Below are 22,877 nucleotides of genomic sequence, written 5' to 3'. Positions count from 1 at the left end.
CGAACATCACTTCAAAGGGAGAAACTAAGGAACATTTGACTCATTCAACAGTCTTTGAAAAGACACTGTTGGGCATTGCTAACTTATTTTTAATGAACTGCACACAAGCCACAACTGAAGGACTTTCCAGCTAGAACAGAGTGTACTGTGTAAAACTGTAGCCTAGTCCAAATCCCAGACCCAAGGTCTAAGACCAAAGGTAAAGAGTAAAGAAAAGAAATGGAGTTGGTGACGGCAACACTCCCACTGCAGGAATATGAATCCTGTGAGCGACAGTTTCAAACATCTGAGTATTGGAAAAGATGAGCATTTCAGAAATCTGAGGATGACAGCAGGCTCTAACACAACCTGATTTGAAGGCCTTTCCTGATCTTTTTTTTAAATGTGACAATCACTAACTGTGTTGACCAGTCCTCTCTGCTATGTACCCTGACAAAGAGAAGCTGCACTGCTTATTAGGAAGGTTGATTCCACACCATAAACCTACCAATTGGCTCTCTGCCACTGAGGAGTTTCACTTGTGTCTGAGAACACGTGGAGTCATTATTCTAGAACAACTGACTACAGAGGTTCCAGACCTGCAGGCCAGATAGACGAAACCTTGGACCTATGAAACATACCTAACAAGGCTCCCTGATGGCCCAGGCTGAAGGAGCCTGCTCACCTCCCTGTCACTTGAATAAAAGCTGACTGTGGCTGAGGCATGGCTGGATTTGACTGGAAACCAGGAAAGATTAGGCTTGGGGACAAGGGAGGTAGAGAAGAGAAGACCAAGTTCTAGGCATTTTCCCTCTACATCCCCTCCCCTAGCCACCAGCATCACCGTACAGGTGGCTGGCGGCCTACCTGCCCTCTTCCTTCACTGGCACGGTTCTTAGACCATGGACAAGTCAGGTCATGAAAAGAGGCAGGGAAAGTCCATGTTCTTCTCCATGAGCTCAGACAATGGGAGTGGAGTTGTTCACTTCCTGCCTCTCTGCCTCTTCTTTCCCGTGGCCTGAAAGTCACTCTCAGGAACTAGGATCTTGTTTTAAAATCTTAAGCAGTGAGAACCCCACCAATGAAATCAGATCCCTACAGTTGCCTAGCCCAAAACTTTGTGGCTTTACAGTCTTCTATTAGTATCTCAGGACTCTTTAGAAACATAGGGGTCATCAGCTGGGTGGTTATACATTGGATGAATGTTTAAAAACAGCTGCTAAAGTACAGTGCCTGTTGTAAACATCATGGTGAATGGTGGGCCAGCATGATTCATTTCACATACATGTAGAAAACCCTACAAAGAAAGTTTAAGTCCTTCACTCCCTCTCCTTCATATCAAGCTTGATCATCACTTCTGCTGCTCTGCCCAGTCATCACTTACATAGTTGTCTCCCCTGCTCATTTGCCTATCTCGCATTCCCTGATGTTTCTCATCATATATAAAGCTTGTGTCAGACCAGGATAAAAATAACAAGCCCAGGAAACAACAGTGAAGTAAGCTGACATGAAGAACTATGGTACTAGCCAACTAAACTCAATTCTTGGAAGAGGATTTTGTAATAGCTTTTTCTTTATACTGTAAGCCCCACTTATCCAAATGAGGTTATCTCTGGGAACTTTTTGAAGCAAAAAGATAACACTAAAAGATAAGAAGTGGCAAACATTCAAGTCAAAACTTCAGCTGCTGAGTCCAAATATGCTCTTTATCTTCAGGGAAACTCCAACATTTTGAAAGATCTCGGTGGTAGGTTTGTCTCTAGGCCCACGTGCTGTGCCGTGTTCAATTTGGACTAGCAGCAGCTGCAGGCCTAAGCACCTAATAAGAATTGAGAAAATCAGAGACAGACTGAATCAACTCGCTAGGCAATATCCCAAATGCCAAGGAGTAGCCTGTAAGAGCTATTTAATTCACATTTTCCAGCATGAATTTCTCACTGGATTTTCAAATGCTGGCTCTAGCAGAAATAACACTCCAATAAATAACCCTGGTATCAATTTACTTGGAAGTAAATTCCCTGCAAGGCTAGATCCCGGGCTCTTACCAGCCACCTTATAAATTGCTCTCAGAGAGATGCTATTTGATGCTCTTTCTTTCCAAGTATTTGAAGTTGAAGGTGGAAAATGGGCTAATGTGTTTATCCTGGCTTTAACTCTCAGGAGCAGCTGGATTTAGGGCTGAGAAATAGCCCTTAGCACCAGATAGCCTTTTTTTCCACTGGTTGAATGTAGTGTGAATGTGGGATGAGTGCGAGAATCATAGAAAGACTGAATGAAGGAGAGAATGGCAAGAACTCGCTTATTTCATACCCACATAATCTGTGCCAGGAGGAAGGGGGGCAGCAGACCTGTTGTTTAAATAACTCTCAAAAGAAGAGGGGGCCCCGCTTCTTTCTGGCATCTCTTGGGATGCTATAATTTGGGCAAAAGAACTGTTTAACAATCGCGACTCAAGTAACAGATCAAGCTAGAGGTAATTTTCCTCTCCTCTCTTCTCTCCCTTAAACATTCTAAATTTTGATCCAGACAAATTCTGGACATAGAGGTTACAAGCTGCACAGTCTGACTGCAATACTTATTTTTTCTATTCTAAGCACCCAAGCCTTAAATTCCTCTTCTCCCTTCCTTGGTTAAGTGGAAGGGATTCTAATGGCCTCCACCTTCTCCCCTGTGGACCTCCACTTGCTGGCAGGCCTCTCTACAAACATTCTGTCCCCATGGTTGACAGGTGTCTGCTTTAGACTAGCCTCTAAGAGCCTTGGGGACAAGGCTTCTGCCCTCAGGGGGTTGTCCTACTTCAGGAAAAGTCTGAAGCAGATGCCAAGGAGACATGAGTAACACACATAAAAGCCTCCTGAAGTGGGACCAATTACTCCTAGCTGAAAAAACAGGACAAATCTCATATTCAGAGAAAACCAGAAGGTTAAAACTGAATAGCATTTCTCATGGAAAAGCTTGTTTGCTTTTGTTTCATTTAATGATTTCTCTGCTCTTTTGAGATTTGACTCAAAGCTGCCAATCATTTTTATATGATGAGAGTAAGCAGAGGTCACAAAAGGCAAGCATAGTCCAGCAGCCTCATTTATATTTAGCCCATTTTAAAATAATACAATGCCATCCCTCATAGCTGGAAGGAAGAAGAGTCTGAGAGTGCTACACTGATGTTTCCCAGGGCGAGCATCTTCCTTTGTGTTCAGCTTGGAAATGGCTCTTTTCTCTACAAAACCCACTGCAGTTGATTGTCAGGATGCAACAAGGACCAGGCACTTCACAGAGTAGAGAGGTGGAAACCAAAGATGCCACTGCACCAGGGGCCAGGACAGATGTTCTGCAGAGCTGTGCCCTGGAGCAGAGTAGGGCTCTGTACTGACCCACTGTGGCATGGTCTATATGGAGGCTAGTTAGGGCAGAGCAAGAGTTGATAGACTACCTGTACTTCAAAGTGTGGTGACCAAGCCACATTCTCTCCCTATTCATGTCCAAAACACTGGAGTTAAACTAAATGCACGCTAGCGTTTGCTGCGTTATGTGTGTGTGTGTGTGTGTATACACATATATACACCCACATGTATATATATATTTATACACACACATATTTAAGCATACATGTGTGCATGCGTGCATGCTAAGTCGCTTCAGTCGTGTTGGACTCTTTGTGACCTATAGACTGTAGGTTGCCAGACTCCTCTGTCCATGGGATTCTCCAGGCAAGAATACTGGAGTGGGTTGCCATGCCCTCCTCCAGGGGATCTTCCCGACCCAGGGATCAAATCTGCATCTCCTATGACTCCTGCATTGCAGTGGATTCTTCACCGCTGCACCGGGGAAGCCCATATTTTAGCATATGTATATATATGCTTAAATAAAACATTTGGTAAACTGTAATTTGTGTGGGTTTGGTCATTGCATTGACATATTAGCTTCAAAAAAATCTCGTTAGGAGTTACCACGCTCCTGCCCCCTCAGTGCTGCAGAGTATCATTCTACACAAAAGCCTGACACAGGGGACTCTGAACTGACTGATGGGCAGCCTGCTTCAATTCCCCTCCAACTCCTTGCCGTGTTGTAACCCAGTGTGTGCTTCAGTGCATCCAATGACAGTGAAGTCACGGTGTCCCACGGTGGTGCGGGCCATTTTTAGACAGCACTAATTAGCAAGTTAGCCCTTAGGTTGAGTTTAAATTTGTCTTTCTCTTGCTTGCCCATTGGTTCTAGCCATGTCCTCTCAGGCATCCCCAATCAATTCCCATGTGACAAGCCTATTTGAAAATAACTCTCATGGCCCTCCCTTAGCTCTTCTCACTTCTAGGTCAAGGATTTCTAGTTTCTTTCATATTTAACAAGTCACCTCAAAAACATGAACTCTGAACTCACTCTGATAAAGTTGAGTTGGGTGTGTGTATGAGAATTAGACCTAGAAGATATATCCTGGTCTGGCCAGCAGATTAAAGTGTTTTTGGATGGACCAGCTGCACCCAGGACTTTATTTATGGAGTTCCCATTTTGTCAGTTCACATATGCATAAAGACTGTCTCTGTTCCATGGGGCCAAGACCTCCATAGGTGTCTGTCTTGGTTATTGCTGCTTAATTGAAAGATGACAGGGAGGTTCCCAAGATGCTGCTGTGAACACATCACAGCAGGGCAGCCTGCCTCTGAGATCACGTGTGGCACACAGACCACACACGGCCATGCAGGCAATAGAGGCATCCACAGGGTTACCCTGATATGCTAGCAAAGTAACAAAGTTGTCAGCTGTTCCTGCTGACAGAGCAACATACTGCACAGTGAGGTACAGAAACAAAATCCTTGCCCAAAGGTTCTGCCAGTGAGCAAGAGAAGAGCTGAGAAACAGAAACATGTCTCCCTACAAGGAAACCCTCCTACACTGTTGCTGGGGATGTAAACTGGTGCAGCCACTATGGAAAACAGTACTGCAGTTCCTCAAAAAACTAAAAATAGAGCTACCTATTACTTTGCCAACAAAGGTTCGTCTAGTCAAGGCTATGGTTTTTCCAGTGGTCATGTATGGATGTGAGAGTTGGACTGTGAAGAAAGCTGAGCACCAAAGAATTGATGCTTTTGAACTGTGGTGTTGGAGAAGACTCTTGAGAGACCCTTGGACTGCAAGGAGATCCAACCAGTCCATCGTAAAGGAGATCAGCCCTGGGTGTTCATTGGAAGGACTGATGCTAAAGCTGAAACTACAATACTTTGGCTGCCTCATTCGAAGAGTTGACTCATTGGAAAAGACTGATGCTGGGAGGGATTGGGGGCAGGAGGAGAAGGAGATGACAGAGGATGAGACGGCTGGATGGCATCACCGACTCAATGGACATGAGTTTGAGTAAACTCCGGAAGTTGGTGATGGACAGGGAGGCGTGGCATGCTGCAATTCATGGGGTCGCAAAGAGTCGGACATGACTGAGCAACTGAACTGAACTGATGATCCAGTAGTCCTTCTCCTGGACTTATATCCAGACAAAACTATAATTCAAAAGATACATGCCCGCCTGTGTTCATAACCGCACTATTCACAACAGCCAAGACATGGAAGCAACCTAAGGGTCCACTGACAAGATGAATGGATAAAGAAGATGTTATGTATATACAGTGGAATATTACTTGGCCATAAAAATTGAAAAAGACTATTTCTAGCAACATGGATGTACTAGAGATGATCATACTAAGTGAAGTCAGACAGAGAAAGACAAATATCACATGATATCATTTACGTGTGGAGTCTCAAATGACACAAATAAACTTATCTAAGAAACAGAGACAGACTCAGAAAACATACCTGCGGTTGCCAAGGGATGGGTTTGGAAGTTTGGAATCACTTTACTATATAGCAGGAATTAAAACTGCATTGCACATCAACCATGCTTGAATAAAAAAGTTAAAAGAAATCTCTCTCACTGGGCAGTAAGTTGGGGGCTCCAGAATTACAACTCCAGGTTGAGCTAATGGGGCAATGTTAATTGCTAGTCTCTATAAAATGAGCTTGGTGACGGCAAATCTGGTATGTCGACTAATTCACCATTGAGACTTTAGCTCCTGGCACAGTCTAAAGAGAACTGTGAATGTCTTTTAGACAGGCAACAGCCAACTTGAGCTAAGGGTGACCAGAGTTGGGCCAAGAAAAAAGGAGATTAAGGAGGCTTTGAGAAAAAGTGATGAATAGGACCTTAGGGTTTGATGAAGGTAGAAGAGGAGATTTGAGACAGCAATTTGATCTATTTTTCCCACTAGACTTTAGCTGCATCTTTATGTTCCCAGAAGTGTATTTTTTAAGTGCTAAGAAATTAACAACGACAGTCTGACTTATACAGGGTCAAACAGATGTCAGTGACAAGGTCAAAATAAGAATTTAGGTCCTGAACCTCAGCAGAATGACCTAAGTCCTCAAACGCCATTTCTTTTATGGCAACTGGAAGTTACTCTGATTGATTTCATTCCATAATAATAAAAAACAAAACAAAATCATGTGTGGAGACATGAGAGGTGGGGAAGGGTAGTGAGAGTTGGGGAAGGATAGTGAAGTTTCGAGATCCCCTAATATTTGCAGTGTAGCTGAACAGGAGATTCACTCATAAAATTCTGAGTTGAAAAACTGAACAGTTTTTCAAGTCATGCTTGAACCATGAATGCATGGAATCTGGAGCTTTGTGTTAAAAGTCATTTGGACTCTAAGAATTCAGCTCAAGAAGAATGTTTTTAAAATCTACGTACTGTTTAGTCTTATGTGCTTTAAAATTACTACCATACCACATTAAGAAAATTTGTTTAAATAGGGATTATATTAGCTGCACTAATCTGTAAAACACATATACACACACAGAACTCTTACTTCATTGGCAATTCTTACTAGCTTCAGGGGACAAAAGTTCTGCCCCTGAGCTTATGAACTGGAACCACCTATTTAGAACAAGTGTAGGTAATGTGAGTAGTCCATTATTCTTAAATTTCTGAATCTGTTTAAAAGCCTATTATATCTTTCTAGAAAGTCTGAAGAACCTGGTTGTCAGTTGCTCTTTAGTGAAATAACTTCTCACTTAAACATTAATTCATGTGAAAGGGAAATAAAGTCACATAGACCTATATTAATGACAGCTCATCTTATCACAACCTCTGCAAATGGTTTTGAATTATTTCAGCTTCTGCATCAACTATGGTAAGCTGGCTAAGAAAAAAGGGCACAAAGGAGATACTTGAATTTAAAATCCATCATTGCTTTCTTCGTTTATTAACTATATACATTTGAACCCCTAGATATATGTATTCACAGATTCAGAATTGCAGGTAGATGAGAGCATCTCAAAGCAGGTATAACTCTCAGCAGAAATCATTCTCATATTGAATATTGGATGGATATATGTGGAACTTTCCAGGTTTGGGATGCTGAGATGTCCCAGGGTCTGAAATCTCTGGCCATATTTCTTTGTTCTATTATTTTAGGTATGACACCAGACAGTTGTCCCTTTCATGCAGAGATTCTAGTCATGGTGCTCAAAAAGCTGCAATTGACAACAGAGAAAAATAAAGTTGTACTAAGTTCTAAATAAGTCAAGTGCCCCATATTTGAAGCTTCCATCTCCACCGGGTTTCTCTCCAAGAGGCGTTCAACTTTCAGCCTCACTCTGGGGTCCGGTACTTAAGGCTTCTGCTGAGTAAGCCAGTGTTAGGGCTCTACATATGTAAAGTTGGTCAAATTTAAAACAGTTGTGGCTTCTCTGTAATAACTTTTCCCTGAAACAATGTAGAAAAAGGTAGAATGTGTGGGACTGTGGGCGAAAACATGACCAAAAGGGCATGTTGTCTGGGAATTTCTTTGCAAGACAAACATGATTCATGGAGTGGACACACCAGGCCAGTGCAGCCAAGGATTGGTTGGAAATTTGACTCTCAACTTTTGAAGGGCATTTGGTTTAATCCCCCCAGCCGGGTGTGTGTTACAAGTATCTCATGAATAAAATCCACACTTGAGGTCGCTTAACTGAGTTTGCTCAGCATTCTACTTTTTCCATTTCTAACTCATTTGGCCCAATTTTCCCCCCCCTTCTTCCCCTGCCTACAAAGCACATTGGCTTTGTTTGGTAAGCAGAAGAATCTTTTAGGAAATCCCACTGTTAAGCAAGATTTTATTTCATAAGTTAATGTTCTCAGGGAAAAAATTTTTTCCTCTTCTGTTACTAATATACAAAAGTAGAATGCCATGTGTAATCAAGATTTTTCCAAGTGACATAAGTAAGGGAGTTTTTCTTTTGTCTATTGAGAAGGATAGTTGGCAGGTGATCTCTAGACTGTGAGCTGCACAAACTGACCTGCAGAGGGAGTTGACAAGTGTTAACAGGGAAAAAACTGATGATCACCCAAGAGTCTGCTTTTTAAAGAGAAAAGGCATGCTGAGAGTGCAGTTTCTTAATAAAGAAAAAAAGCAGGGCTCTTCATTTTCCATGGATTAATATTTTCATAAACATTGTCTATTTCCTGTTCTCACCCATTGGCACATACAGGCTAGACTGCCTGCTCAGTGCTGACTTGACTGTATTTGGGGAGAGATGGGAATGTAGTTTAAGCTCTACGAGGCCAGGACTGTGTCAGTCTTGTTCACCGTTGTCCTACATGCCTCTTGACATTTAGAAGGTGCTCAACCAATAATAACTGAACAAATTCAAGGGGACAAAAAGACTTCTACCTTGGGGAAAAATAATGTAAAAGTGGATTTGGTGCTTTTTCTTCAGTAAACGGTTTGACAAAAAATATCCCTATGAGATGAAATTAATGTGTGAATTATATAGCAAACTCCAGGAGATAGTGAAGGAGAGGGAAGCCTGGTGTGCTGCAGTTCATGAGATTGCAAAGGTTTGGACACAACTTAGCCACTGAACAACAACATAACCTGCTAAATTTATTCATTCAAATATTTATTGAGTGTCTCTTACTGCCAGACATTTCTCTAATTGCTTGAGGTAGAATACTGTACTATACTATGCTAGATTGGCAGGTATTAATCAAATAATTTGTTAGTAGAACATAAGATTAGAGGATATAGAATTGAGGGTAGGGATGCGACTTCACTTTCACTTTTCACTTTCATGCATTGGAGAAGGAAATGGCAACCCACTCCAGTGTTCTTGCCTGGAGAATCCCAGGGATGGGGGAGCCTGGTGGGCTGCCATCTATGGGGTCACACAGAGTCGGACACGACTGAAGTAACTTAGCAGCAGCAGCAGATGCTACTTTAAGCAGGATGGTCAGTGAGGGTGTCTCTGAGGTAACATTTGAAGAGAGACCTGAGTGAAGTGCAGGAGTATGCAGATATCTGGAAGAGTCTTTCAGAGGGACAGCAAGATCATCAGCCTTGGGTTGAGAAAGTTCCTAAAATGCTTGAGGAGTAGCAATAGCAAGAAGGCAATGTTAAGAAGAGCATGGTTAAACAAGGCGGAGAATACCAGAAATCCTCCAGTTTGCTTAAGATATGAGGTTGGAGAGACGACTAAAGACCAGATTACATGGCTCTGCTGGCCACTGTAAGGATTTGGAATTTGAATCTAAGTGTCTTAGGAAGCACTGGATGGCTGAGGGCAGGAAAGTGATATAGTGGGATTAACTCTGTAAAGTGGTCATTCTAAATGCTGTATGAGAGTGGAGATGGAAGCAAGTAGGCCAGTTAAGAAGTTCTTGCAGCAGCCCAGACTAAAGGTGATGGCAGCCTGGCTGATGGAAGCCATGGAGGTGGTGAGATATATTACAGGCAGGGGATGTGGAAGAGAGTCAAGACACTTTTTGCTCTAAGTAACTGAGTAAATGACGTTGTCATTTCTAGAGTTAAGGAAAGACTGAGGGGAAGAGCAGGTTTGGCAAGGGGTGGAGAGTGGAGAGGCCAAGGTTTCACTTTTGAATATTAAATTTGAGATGCCTTTCAGACATTCACATGGAGATACCAAGTAGGCAATTGGCCATGTAAGTGTGGTGTTCAGAAAAGTCGGGACTGGGCATGGAACTTGGGAACGGATGACATAAATTCCAGAAGGAAATGCCTCTTGTAACTCTGGTTTGTTCTTCATCCACTCCACAGGGCCTGACCTCAGGCCCCTTAGGGCAGATGGGCATCCACCAGATTCAGAATGACCTTGGAACTGAGACACCATCAAAGCTCCAGATCAGGGGCCAAAGCACCATGCAGGCTTCCTGTCCTATGGATGGAAGAAGCAGGGGAAGTCCCCTTGCACCCTCTGCTTCAGGCTTTCCACATCTAAAATGACAATAATTTCATCCACTACTTGGGTCTCCTCAAAAAAAAAAAAACAGAGATAAGATACTACACACATGACAGTGAAAAGAGTTGCCAACACCTGGAGGAACTCCATTGGTTTGTTTTGTACTGAGACGATGAAGTCCTTGAGGGGAGGCTCTGTCTTCTGACTGTCATCCTCTGTGGAACTTTGATACAAGGTCCACTCAACTCCTGCTGCTGACTCTCTATCTATACTTGAAGAATGAATACTTCTTCATTCTAAGCCACCAAGGGGAAGCTGACATGATGTATGGATAACCACAAACACATCTTAAGGCCTCCATTCCTGTCCCTCTCCTATGAGCTTTCCACTGCCTCTAAAGAGATCTTTCTAGAAAATCACATCACTTTCTTTCTTAAACCCTTCCAATGATACCTCATGGCCTTAGAGGTAAAGTCTGAACTTCTTAGTATGACTTATTAAACTCTAAATGATCTGGCCCTTCCCTACCACTACTGCCTTATCTACTGTTGCTTTTAAAATTGAATACCACACTCCAGGTGTTAACCATTTGCCTACCTGGCTTTTGGGGAAACATTCTTTTGTGTTGTATCTCCTTAGAATGACCCTCCCTGCCTCAGCCACCTAGAGAACCCCTTCTGATCCCTCAAAACCCCAGTTCAAGATTTTCCTTCTCTGTGAAGAATTTCTAGACCCCACTAAGTAAAACATCTCTCCTTTGTCTGAACCAGTACCACACTTAATTTCTCCATGACACATGACCACACCACATAGCAGTCATTCAGAAAAAACCCACCTCTCTACTAACCTGTGGGCTCCTTTGGGAGAGCAACCTAAGAGGTTATCATCTCCCTGTTCTCTGAACGTGATCCAGAACTAGGCAAGAAGCAAAAACTTAATACATTTTGGCCAAATGAAGTAAACAGAAGGGTTAGAATATAAGAGTCCAGAACAAAGCCTGTCTCTAGGAATAAAGCTGGAAGCTCAGTGAATATTAGAAAAGCTCATGGTGAAAAACAAATAATCCAATCAAAAAATGGGCAGAAGATCTGAGTGGACGTTTCTCCAAAGAAGACATACAGATAGCCAACAGACACATGAAAAAAGTGTTCAACATCACTAATTATTGGAGAAAGACAAATTAAAGCTACAATGAGGTATCACCTCACACCAGTGAGAATGGCCATCATCAAAAAGTCTACAAATAAATGCGGGAGAGGGTGTGGAGAAAGGGGAACCCTCTTACACTGTTGGTGGGAATGTAAATTGGTAACAGCCACTATGGAGAACAGTATGGAAGTTTCTTAAATAAACAGAGTTAGTCTATGATCCTGCAATCCCACACCTAGGCATATGTCTGGAGAAAATTATAATTAAAAAAGATACATGCAACCCTATGTTCATAGCACCACTATTTATAATAATCAAGGCATGAACACAATTTAATATTCATTGACAGAAGAATGGATAAAGAAAAGATGGTATATGTATAATGAAATATCACTCAGCAAAGTGAAAAATATTACTTTTTTCATACAACCAAGAATTTAAAAATGCCATTTGCAGCAATATGGATGGACCTAGAGATTATCATACTAAGTGAGGTCAGACAGAAAAATACAAATATCATATGATTTTGCTAATTTGTAGAATCTAAAAAAAGATATTAATGAACTTATTTACAAAACAAATAAATCCACTGACTTATTGTTACCAAAGGAGAGGGGAGGGATAAATTAAGAGTTTGGGATTAACATATATACACCACTATATGTAGAATGCATAAATCACAAGGACCTACTGTACAGCACAGGGAACTATACTCAATATTTTATAATAACCTGTAAGGGAAAATAATTTGAAAAGGAATAGATTTTATACATATATAAAATATATTATATATATATATATATAGGTATGCATGCAGTCCATGGGGTCGCAAAGAGTTGGACACGATTGAGTGACTGAACTGAACATGTATATATATACATGTAAAACTAAATCATTTTGCTGTACACCTGAAACTAACACAACTTTGTAAATCTACTATATTTTAATTTAAAAAGAAAACCAACAACAAAAACTCAAGGTCATCCAGCTGAAGTTAACAAGATGCATGCTGGGGCTTGGTGGCATCATGCCTGTCAGGAGCATGAACTAGTTTGAACCAATGTCAGACTGTCATGAGCTCTATTTGCCTGAGTAATAATAATTTGTGTGCCTCTCTTACAGAGGGCTTCCTTAGGCTCAAATTTGAGTTCCCATGGGCTTTTGAAGGGGGCTGGATTTAGCCATGGAGAGGGGGCTCAACCTTAGCCAATCCTACCATGGTCTCTGGTCCACAGGATCACTGAAGGGCACATGGCCCAGCTTCTATGCGGATGTCCTCAGAGTGTATTTGTGTGACCCCAAGCCCTGGGTGTTCTTTGGAAGGAATGATGTTAAAGCTGAAACTCCAGTACTTTGGCCACCTCATGCAGGGAGTTGACTCATTGGAAAAGACTCTGATGCTGGGAGGGATTGGGGGCAGGAGGAAAAGGGGATGACAGAGGATGAGATGGCTGGATGGCATCACCTACTCGATGAACCTGAGTTTGAGTGAACTTCGGGAGTTGGTGATGGACAGGGAGGCCTGGCATGCTGCAATTCATGGGGTCGCAAAGAGTCGGACATGACTGAGCGACTGAACTGAACTGAAGGTCTGTGACTACCATACTGGGTACAAGGATGATGCAACCCTGCTGACCCTGAGTGATCTTAACCTGGTGAGGCTGCAACAGAGCCCAATGTGTCTACCTGCAGTCAGACTGGATGGCTGGCAGCAGAATGCCCATGACCCTGAGACATCATTTGCTGGAGCAATGTTCTTACCTGGCCCTTCACTCTTGACTCTGAAAAGGAGGCACTGTGTGTTACCCGGGGTAGAGACAGGGTAGGTGGATCAAGATGATGAGCGTTCCTGCTCATGCTGGCAGTTTCTGACCAGGGTCTTGTAAGCCTCTGTGACCTACCTGAATCAGATGAGCTGCGCTTTCTGGGCTGCCGTACCGAAGGTCATGCCCGTTGATGGCTAACACACGGTCATTCTCCTCCAGCTGGCCGTGTCTGTCTGCCACGCCACCATCCAGCACGTTGAAAATAAACACCCCAGGTTCATCCACCTTGCGCACCAGTTTTATTCCAAGCTGTTCCTCCGGGCTGCTTTTGTTGAGGATCACGTGGAAACTGTCATCCCGGGGCCCGTAGGTATCCAGGGTCTGTCCCTCTGTCCTGCTCCGGAACTTCCGCTCCCGGAGCACGGTCAACCGCAGCACCTGGCATGGCTGCCGCAGGAGGCGCAGGGCGTAGTTGTGCCGGACATTGCTGATGTCCATCCCGTTGACCTAGGGGAAGGGGACCTCGAATCTGGAGCCACCGAGCCATCAGCTCCACCTGCCACAATCCTTCCTAAAAGGCCCTGCCTACAGACCCCCCAGGGCCCTTCCTAAAGGACCACCTGCTCTGTCCCCTTCTTCTCTGTCCAAATGCCCAAATACCCCATCTTCCAATAGGACTTGTAACCCAGCTTTCCTCCACTGTTACCTGCACACCTTTTCAACTCTCTGTCTCAGCAGACAGAATCTTTTCTCAGCCCTGTCCTTACATAGGCCCTCAAGTTTATTTAGACAGTCCTAACCCTCATTTCTGTTGCTTGCTAAACTTATTTTTTGGCTGAGGGAGGAAGGAAAAGGAAGAAAAAGTGGGAGAAGGCCAAAGAAGAAAAGAAAATTTTTGATTAATGATTATGTTAAAGTGCTATTTAAATCAAACTGAGTTGACATTTTCTTTCCAAACATCTCCAAATGAATTTTTCTCCCTAGGTCACCTGTAGTGGAATTTCTAGGCTTCATTGGTGTGTGTGTGTGTGTGTGACACAGAGAATGTATGTGTACATACATGTATTTGTGTTTTGGCAAGTGTGTGAACGTGTGTGACACATGTTCTCAACAAAAGAGAAAAAAATCTCTGTACTATTTCAAATGAACTGATGTAAATGGAAGCTTCTAGGCTCTTTTACTGAAAGGCTGGGTCCCTTTATTAAACTGCTCAAATGTCCTCCAGCTCCGCCCACTCATTTGTGCCTTACTAATAATCTGTGGGACTGAGGCTGTGTGGGGCTTTCTGGTTTTAATTACTCTAGGCAGACCCAGCCTCAAGGCTTCGGCCCCCAGTGGTGGTCACTGCTTGGGAGGAAAATAATTTCACAGCAGCACCGCACTGTTCTTAAGGAAGGAGGCCCCACAGAAGAGAAACAACCTTCTTGAATTTCTATGGTTTGGGAAGATTTCTCGCACTTGGCAGCCAACTGTTAGAAGAGTGGCGGAGTGAGATTTTCCCGGGCCTGCCTGCGCGTGCAATTGCCCGTCCTCTGCTGCATCTCCAGGGATGCACGGAGGCTCCTTCGCGCGTGGACAAGGCTCAGAACCTTTGTTCAAGCGCAGGTGAGCTCAAAGGCCTTGCTCTGCTCTGTCACTTTATCCTATGTCCAGCTTTCCCCATCATACCCAGGCCAAGAGAAAGTCAGGGTCGCCTGCTAAACAGTCCTGGCAGCTTTTTTGCTTGCAAGTGCCAGCTGAAGGCCACAAAAATCAAAATGTTTTCCTTATGCAACCCTCCCAGGCAGCATAGCTTCCATAGAACTGGAGGAAAGCCATATAGAGTGTTGCTAATTGCATGGCCAATCATCCCCTGAGGTTGACGGGCCCTGCCTCGTACTCCATCTTGGAGGCCAGTGGGAATATCAGTGTTTCTACAATAACTGCTTCAAATTCTTTCTCCTCTTATTCCAAAAAATACGAATTTCTTTGCCAGAGAAATAGCACATAATGTGTTAGGAGCTGGCCTGTCAGCAGCCCAGAAAGGATAGGATGAAACTGTCATCTGAGGGTCAGACAGGAAATATATGACCAAGGGAGGGATTTTTCCTTATCACTTTTGGCACATGTTAGACTTCTGTCTGATGAACAATTCTTCCTTTGTCCTTTCTCTTCATCTGAAAATTCTTCCCGAGCATCCTTACCCTCGGCCAAGCCACAGAGGACAGTAATGCCCAAGGCGTTCTGTTCCACCACCTGTCTCCCCTGGAATGTCTGTGGGTTGGCTGAATAGCTTAGGGATTTTTTTTTCTTTGCTGAAGGGTCATTAAGCTATAGGAAATTTACTTTAGGGGAGTGTGTGAATGTGAGTGATTAGATAAAATACAAAATGTTCCAGTAATCTGTTCTAAAAACAACTTAATATGCTACAGTTTTATATTGTTTGATGTTATTGTTACTTAAAGTAGGAGAAAGGGATAGGAGAGGAAGAATGAGGACGGAGAAGAAGGAAAAGAAGACTGAAGAGGTAGAGAAAGTTAGGGGAGGGGGAAGACAGGAGAAGAGGAAGGAGGAGAACAGAGACAAAATGATATAGAGATAGTATTTATACAGAGAGAGAAAGAGGTCAGAAGCACAAGACAGACAGAAGGGTTAGGGACCTACTGCAAATTACTAATCTTGTATGAAGAGTCATATCAACCTAATAACTATGGAAAGTGACTGTTCCATATTTATGTTAGTGTTTTACTTATTTGTCCAACCACTCACCCATCATAACCCTAACCCATGCATCCAATGATTTGCTCAGAAGTGACTCTTATTAAGCCCATTTTCATGGCTCCACAGCCATAGTCTCTACCTTTAGGATGATGTCTCCTGGCAGGAGCCGGCCATCTCTGGCTATCACCCCATCACGATAAATGTGCTGGACAATGATATGGACCAGAGGGGTTTCAATGCCTCCCACAAGCCTAATGGAGAGGTTTTCATTGGGATCCGTTCGATTGATCTTGATGCTGGTAATTTCACCATCTGGAATCAGGTGATACAACCTTGGAAAGACTAAAATGGACAAAGACAGTGTTTATTTAAGACACCCACCAATGGCCATTTCCAATCACTTCTCTTCTTGCCAGGCTTTTGGTTCCAGCCAAACTAAACTATTCATCATTCTTTGTACATGTTTTCCATCTTCCTGCCTCTGAGCCAGCATAAGTTTCTCTGCCTGGAATGTTTTCCATCCTAGGCCTAAACCCAATTTTTCCTTCAAGGCCTGCATGAAATGATCCCTTCCAATTAAACTCTGCCCTCCTCCCTCCTCCCCTATTCTCTCTCAACTTTCTATTTCCCACAAAGCTGTATTTCTCAGGGCACTGAGCTTTCTATTACTATTATTATTACTCATGGCCATTTCTTATACCCACCACTGGACTCTAAGATCCTTGTTTCTTAGGTCTGTGCACAGACCTCTGTACACAGGAGACTTTGTCCCATGTTTATTGAGTAAAGAGGAATGAATGAACAGTCATTATGGAATGAACCACAGTTTGCTCACTTACTTACCGAGGCGAAAAAACAGAACAGACCTGTTCTGCTCTTTCTGATTATTTTGAAGGTTTCCTCCTGGGAGGCCCTGTCTTTCAGTCTCACTGAAAAGCAGGCTCTCTCCCCACCCTTGCTGTCAGGGGAGGGAAGTCAAACGGCCTAATTCACAATCAGGAAGTGCCCGGGCCCAGCTGGTGGTGTCAAGGGGTTCGTCCCTGATCCGCTTGCATTGCTGAATTCAGAGCCAGAAGGAGATTCAGAGATCTAGGCTGGGGTTCCCAAACCTTACATTTTCAGTGAGGACCCTTACCCTGGGAAGTCTTTCACAGGTTACCCTGCCCCCATCCCCTGAGCCCACACACAGAAGACCATTTCAGGCTGTGCAGTTTGACAACCATCAGTTCACTTCAGTTCAGTCGCTCAGTCGTGTCTGACTCTTTGTGACCCCATGAACCGCAGCACGCCAGGCCTCCCTGTCCATCACCAACTCCCGGAGTCCACCCAAACCCATGTCCATTGAGTCAGTGATGCCATCCAACCATCTCATCCTCTGTCGTCTCCTTTTCCTTCTGCCCTCAATCTTTCCCAGCATCAGGGTCTTTTCAAATGAGTCAGCTCTCTGTATCAGGTGGCCAAAGTATTGGAATTTCAGCTTCAACATCAGTCCTTCCAATGAACACCCAAGACTGATCTCCTTTAGGATGGACTGGTTGGATCTCCTTGCAGTCCAAGGGACTCTCAAGAGTATTCTTCAACACCACAGTTCAAAAGCATCAATTCTTCAGTGCTCAGCTTTCTTTATAGTCCAACTCTCACATCCATACATGACCACTGGAAAAACCATAGCCTTGACTAGACAGAACTTTGTTGACAAAGTAATGTCTCTGGTTTTTAATATGCTGTCTAGGTTGGTCATAACTTTCCTTCCAAGAAGTGTCTTTTAATTTCATGGCTGCAGTCACCATCTGCAGTGATTTTGGAGCCCCCCAAAATAAAGTCAGCCACAGTCAAGCCTTTATTTCACAAGTGAGGATGCGTGAGCTGGGAGAACAGAAGTGACATGACCGGCTAGAGGTGGTAGTTCAGTGGTGGCCCCCAGAACCGGGTCAGAACCTGGGGCTCCTGTTAGGCACCCTCCTTCACAGCTGGCAACAGGCCCACAGGGGACTTGCTCTGTAGACACACACTCTATTGAGCCGGCAGTGCCAACTGGCGTGGCTCTCCACCTCGGTGGAATAGAAGGGTACAGGCAACACCAGCTGGCCACGTACCACCTAGCATGGCCGGAGCCGCAGCTCTTCCCCAGATGCTGGAGGCTCGAGTCTGGACATTGAAGATGGGGTTACTTTTGTCTCCTGTAGCTGCTGACAGCAGCCGTTGCCCTAAAATTCTCCCTTAATTATATCACTGGGAAAGATCAAAACTGCAGGCCTGGTTCTACATAAAACACTCTTTGTGACTATTTTCAAAACCCATGACCTTAGTCCATTTTCCCTAATGAACTCCAAGTTCATTAACAAGTACTCAACTCTCTAGGAACGATACAGAAAGAATTAAAATTATTTCTAAGTATTATAGAACATGATAAACAAGGAAATTTAGTGGCCAGAGGAAGCCAGAGACGTTGTAAATGTGGGCCCTTGACTGCCGTCGGGATTTGATTTAATGTAAGCAATTGGGCTTTGTTCTAAGGCTGTGGGCAGCAGTCTTCATCTGTCAGTTCCTGGTGCTAACAGTGCTTGAGTGATCAAGTTCAATTAATGTTTAAACTGCTTTGATTACCTTAAGTAGGCACTATCCACAAGTATTTGTTGGAACAGGCCTGGTGACAAGGGAATGGAAGTTCTTTAAAAAAAATCATTTTGAGCTAAGAAAGATTTGGAAATAATCATCAAAGCTGCTGATTTTTGCTCTTCTCCCCCTCCCTTTCTATGCTTTCTCCCAACAGAGTTACAAAAACCATGCCCCCAAATCTAAACCAGTCAAGGCTATTTGTTTTGATAGTCTGAAAGGACATATTCAGTCACAGTTGAAAATGTTAATTATAGCCACGATAATGAGACCTTCAAGAGTTAATGAAATTTTTAATTCCCACTTGGTGCTGGTCTGAAAAGAAACAGTTGTCCAATATTTTGTCCTTGCTAAAGGACCAAGAAATATAGTATCATTTACCAAGTGTTTATTATATGCTGACCATTCAGCTAAGCAATTTGCATGATATTTTTGTTTGTTTGTTTAGTCCTCACAATAGATTAAGATTGGAACTAGGTTATTTTTATCCCTGTTTTTTTTTAGCTAAAGCTTAGAGGAGTCAAGTAAACCATCTAAGTCATATGGCTGATAAATATTAAAGCCAATCTCTTTACTGATATGAAAAGAATGGACAAACCATGGAAGCTCACCACACTAACCATGGGTTACTGAAGCAATGAGACCCTAAGGTCATTTTTGAAATCTCTGTTACCTCACAAATCCTGTACCAGCCTCACTGAGCCTTAATCCCTCCCCCATTGTGAAGTAATAGGTCCTGGAGCAGAAAAGGAAATTTCATTCTCTCCCATGCAAAGCCCCTGTACACATAATGTAGCTGCCATCTTCACCTTCGTGAAATAAAGTTTCGATTCTGCTATAACTTGATGCAAAAGCATTCAGGTGTGTTCACTGCCCCCAAATCAAGACTCCTAAATGGCCTCCAGGACTGTTCTAATCCGGCTTTAACCTCATCTTCCCCCACTTCCCAACACACAGTCAAGATCCCAGTGCCCATCCAGGTTATAACCGTCTCTTAAACACGGACTACACTGTCCCATTGGGAAGTGGTGTGTCTCTCCTCGTGGCCCCCATTTTCATTTATTTATATCTCACTCTTCATGGTATTTTCTTTTCTTTTAGTCTTGAATGAACCCCTTGGAGCCAGGAACTAGATTTTATAATCTTTACATAAAAGTCCTCTGTGTGTCCTAAGTTGCTTCAATTGTGTCCGACTCTTTGTGAACCTATGGACTGTAGCCTGCCAGGCACCTCTGTCCATGGGATTCCCTAGGCAACAATACCAGAGTGGGTTGCCATTTCCTTCTCCAGGGGATCTTCCTGACCTAGGGACTGAAGCTGTATTTCCTGTGTCGCTTGCATTGGCAGGCAGTTTCTTATATAAAATCACTAAGCCTAAATATATAAACAGCTCATGTAATTCTATCAAAAAAACCAAATAACCTATTTTAAAAGGGGAGAAGATACAAATGGTATTTTTCTCAAGAAGACATACAGCTGGCCAACAGGTATATGAAAAGATGCTCAACATTGTTAATCACCTCACACCTGTCCGAATGGCTATCATCAAAAATTCTTCAAATAACAAATGTTGGTGAGGATGAAGAGAAAAGGGAACAGTTGGTGGGAATGTAAACTGATGCAGCCACTATAGAAAACAGTATGGAGGCTTTCAAACAACTACAAATAGAACTATCATATGATCCAGCAATTCCATGTCTGGGTATACATCCAAAGAAAACAAGAACATTAATCTGAAAAGATACATGGACTCCAATGTTCATAACCAAGAGGTGGAAGCAACCTAAGTGTCCATCAACACTGGACACTTGATGTCCATTCATCAAGATGAATAAAGATGTGGTATGTATACAGTGGAATACTACTCAGCCATAAACAAGAATGAACTTCTGCTATTTACAACAGTGTAGATGGACCTGAGCATTTTATGCTAAGTAAAATAAGTCAGATAGAAAAATACAAATACTTTATGTTATCACTTCTGTGTGGAATCTAGAAAATAAAAACAAATGAAAAAACAGATTCACATATATAGAGATCAAACTAGTAGGTACCCAGTGGGGAGAGGGAAAGGGAGAGGGACACAACAGGGGAAAAGGTATAAACTGCTTATGCAAAATAAGAAAGCTATAAGGAAATATTGTACAGCACAGTGAATAGAGCCACTATTTTATAATAACTTTAAATGGAGTATAATCTATAAAAATAATGAATCTCTATGTTGTACATCTGAAACTAATACGATATTGTAAATCAACTATACTTCAATTTTAAAAAAGCACAAAGCTTAGGCCAATGTCCTACACATAGTAATCTCTTATTTTTTAAAGTTTCTGCATTAACATGCAAATCAGTCTTATTCAGGCAAGAGAAAACTTTATGTGGAATGGAATTAAGGAGACTTTAATAAGGGGGAAGACTGGCAGAAAGGAAGTTATGATCCTTTTATTCATTGCAGAAACATTAGGTGGAAACTATTATGTACTAGATACTGTGCTTGGCCTTGAGAACACAAAGACTTAGATAAAGAACCCCTGCCCCCACTGGTAGAGTTACAATAAAAGGTGACGTTGCTATAACAGAGATACAGGTGCTTTGAGAACACAAAGGAGAGAGGACTGGGGGGAGTCAAGGAGGGCTCCCAGGAGGAGGCAAAGCCTAAAGAGAAATTAGGATGCCAGCTGAAGGCAAGTGAGAGTGCAGTTGGACAACAACGTGGAAGTGAGAGAAAGACACAGTATTTACACGATGGCGGTGAGAGTAGTGAGAGCGTGTAGTATATGTTCAGGGTGAGAGAGGTAAGAAGGGGGCTTATACAACTGCTCAAAGTTCTCTGAAAGCATGATAAAGACAGAGGTTTGGGGTTTACCACCCAACCTTGAGGGGGCTTCCCTGGTGGCTCAGACGGAAAAGAATCTGCCTGCAATGCAGGAGACCTGGGTTCGATCCCTGGGTTGGGAAGATCCCATAGAGAAGGGAATGGCAACCCGCTCCAGTATTCCTGCCTGGAGAATTCAATGGACAGAGGAGCCTGGTGGGCTACAGTCCATGGGGTCTCAAAGAGTCGGACATGACTGAGCACCTAACACTTTCACTTTCTTTCACTCCCCAACCTTGAAGGAACAGAGGGCACTTTAATCCAGTGAGTAAACGAATGGGCTCTGGAGCCAGCGGACACCCCAGGACTGCCATTTTCCAGCTGGGTGACTTCGGGCTAGTTACCCAGTCTCTCTAAACCTTGGTTTCTTCTGTAAACTGAGAATCACAATCCCCATCTCTTCTCACTGCGACCTTTAAATGCCTTAGAGCACTATCTGGCAGCCAGGAAAGCTCAAAAGAATTCTTTTAGTTATTGTTATGACTGCTGCGAAGTTCTAATGGAAGATGAGAATAAAAGGACAGGACAGTATTTTCTGAGCTCCATTTATATTGAAAAAAAGATACAGAATCTAAGATCCAGAAACTTTCTTTGTGTGAATTTTAGAGCCACATTACTCGGATTCCAAGTTCAGAAGGGGCAAACTAAATAATTGCCTGGTACCTCAGTTTCCTCATCTATAAAACAGGGATGATAATTGTAGCTCCCTCATAGAGTTGTTGAGGAGTACATGAATTAATACATAGAAAACCCGCAGAATCACGCATCACACAAGGTGGTGATAAAAATAAATACTCATATAGCATTTCCTACGTGCCAGGCGCTGTTCTAACTGCTCTTCACTTAACTACATTATTCTTTATATTCTGAAGGTAAGGGTTCCGAAATCATTTCCCTCAATCTGTGTAAAAAGAGAACAATAGGGACTTTCCTAATGGTCCAGTCATTGGGAATCTGCCTTCCAATGCAGGGGATATGGGTTTGAGCCCTGGTTCGGGAACTAAGATCCCATGGTGGAGTAACTAAGCCCATGCCGAACTAGAGAAGCTGGTGAGCTGCAACAAATACTCAATGTAGCCAGAAAAAAAAAAGGGGAAAAGTAATTTTTGCCTTTGGTTACTTTTATAAGAAATAGGGTGATCTAGGTAAAAAATATTTATGCCCTTAGGAAGAGAGGTGTTGTAGAAAGTGAGGGCTAGTCTCGTTGTCATCAGCCCTGGAGTCATTCTGGAAGCCCAGGCCACGCCCAGCCTCACGGGGAAGCAACTTACCATCAAGGACAGTGGTGTTTTCAGAATCCTCTCGTCCCTGGTCAGCTTGGCTGACAACGGTACTTCCACTCTTTGTCCTTCGAAGAACACTTAAGGCTTGGTTTATTTTTTTAAAGGATCTGCTTCTGATGGTGGATCGCTCAAAGGGCCGTGCTGAAGACAAGAGAGAAAAAGGTCTCTTTTATGGACACGGCCGGTAAGACACACAACGGAATGCAAACGGTGATTACTTCGAGGTGGTGGGATGATACAATTTGCTTATCTGTATGTTCTCAGTTTCTACAATGAAATATGGA

The 22,877-nt window shown here is 43.0% G+C and overlaps 1 protein-coding gene across 6 annotated transcripts in view; it reads right to left on the bottom strand.

Moving 5' to 3' along the window:
- The window catches only part of LNX1 (ligand of numb-protein X 1), a 188,299-nt gene that overhangs the window by 14,038 nt on the left and 151,384 nt on the right, over nt 1–22,877 (bottom strand). For all 6 annotated transcript variants that reach the window (XM_044946309.2, XM_025290589.3, XM_025290593.3 and 3 more), the window contains 3 exons: nt 22,582–22,734; nt 15,956–16,158; nt 13,252–13,623 (listed from right to left, as the gene is read on the bottom strand). In XM_044946309.2, coding sequence (XP_044802244.2) covers nt 13,252–13,623; nt 15,956–16,158; nt 22,582–22,734 — 728 coding nt within the window. The remainder of the gene's footprint in view (nt 1–13,251; nt 13,624–15,955; nt 16,159–22,581; nt 22,735–22,877) is intronic.

Source organism: Bubalus bubalis, chromosome 7, assembly GCF_019923935.1.
Source record: "Bubalus bubalis isolate 160015118507 breed Murrah chromosome 7, NDDB_SH_1, whole genome shotgun sequence".
Taxonomy (NCBI): domain Eukaryota; kingdom Metazoa; phylum Chordata; class Mammalia; order Artiodactyla; family Bovidae; genus Bubalus; species Bubalus bubalis.
This window is presented reverse-complemented; position numbering and strand designations above follow the sequence as displayed.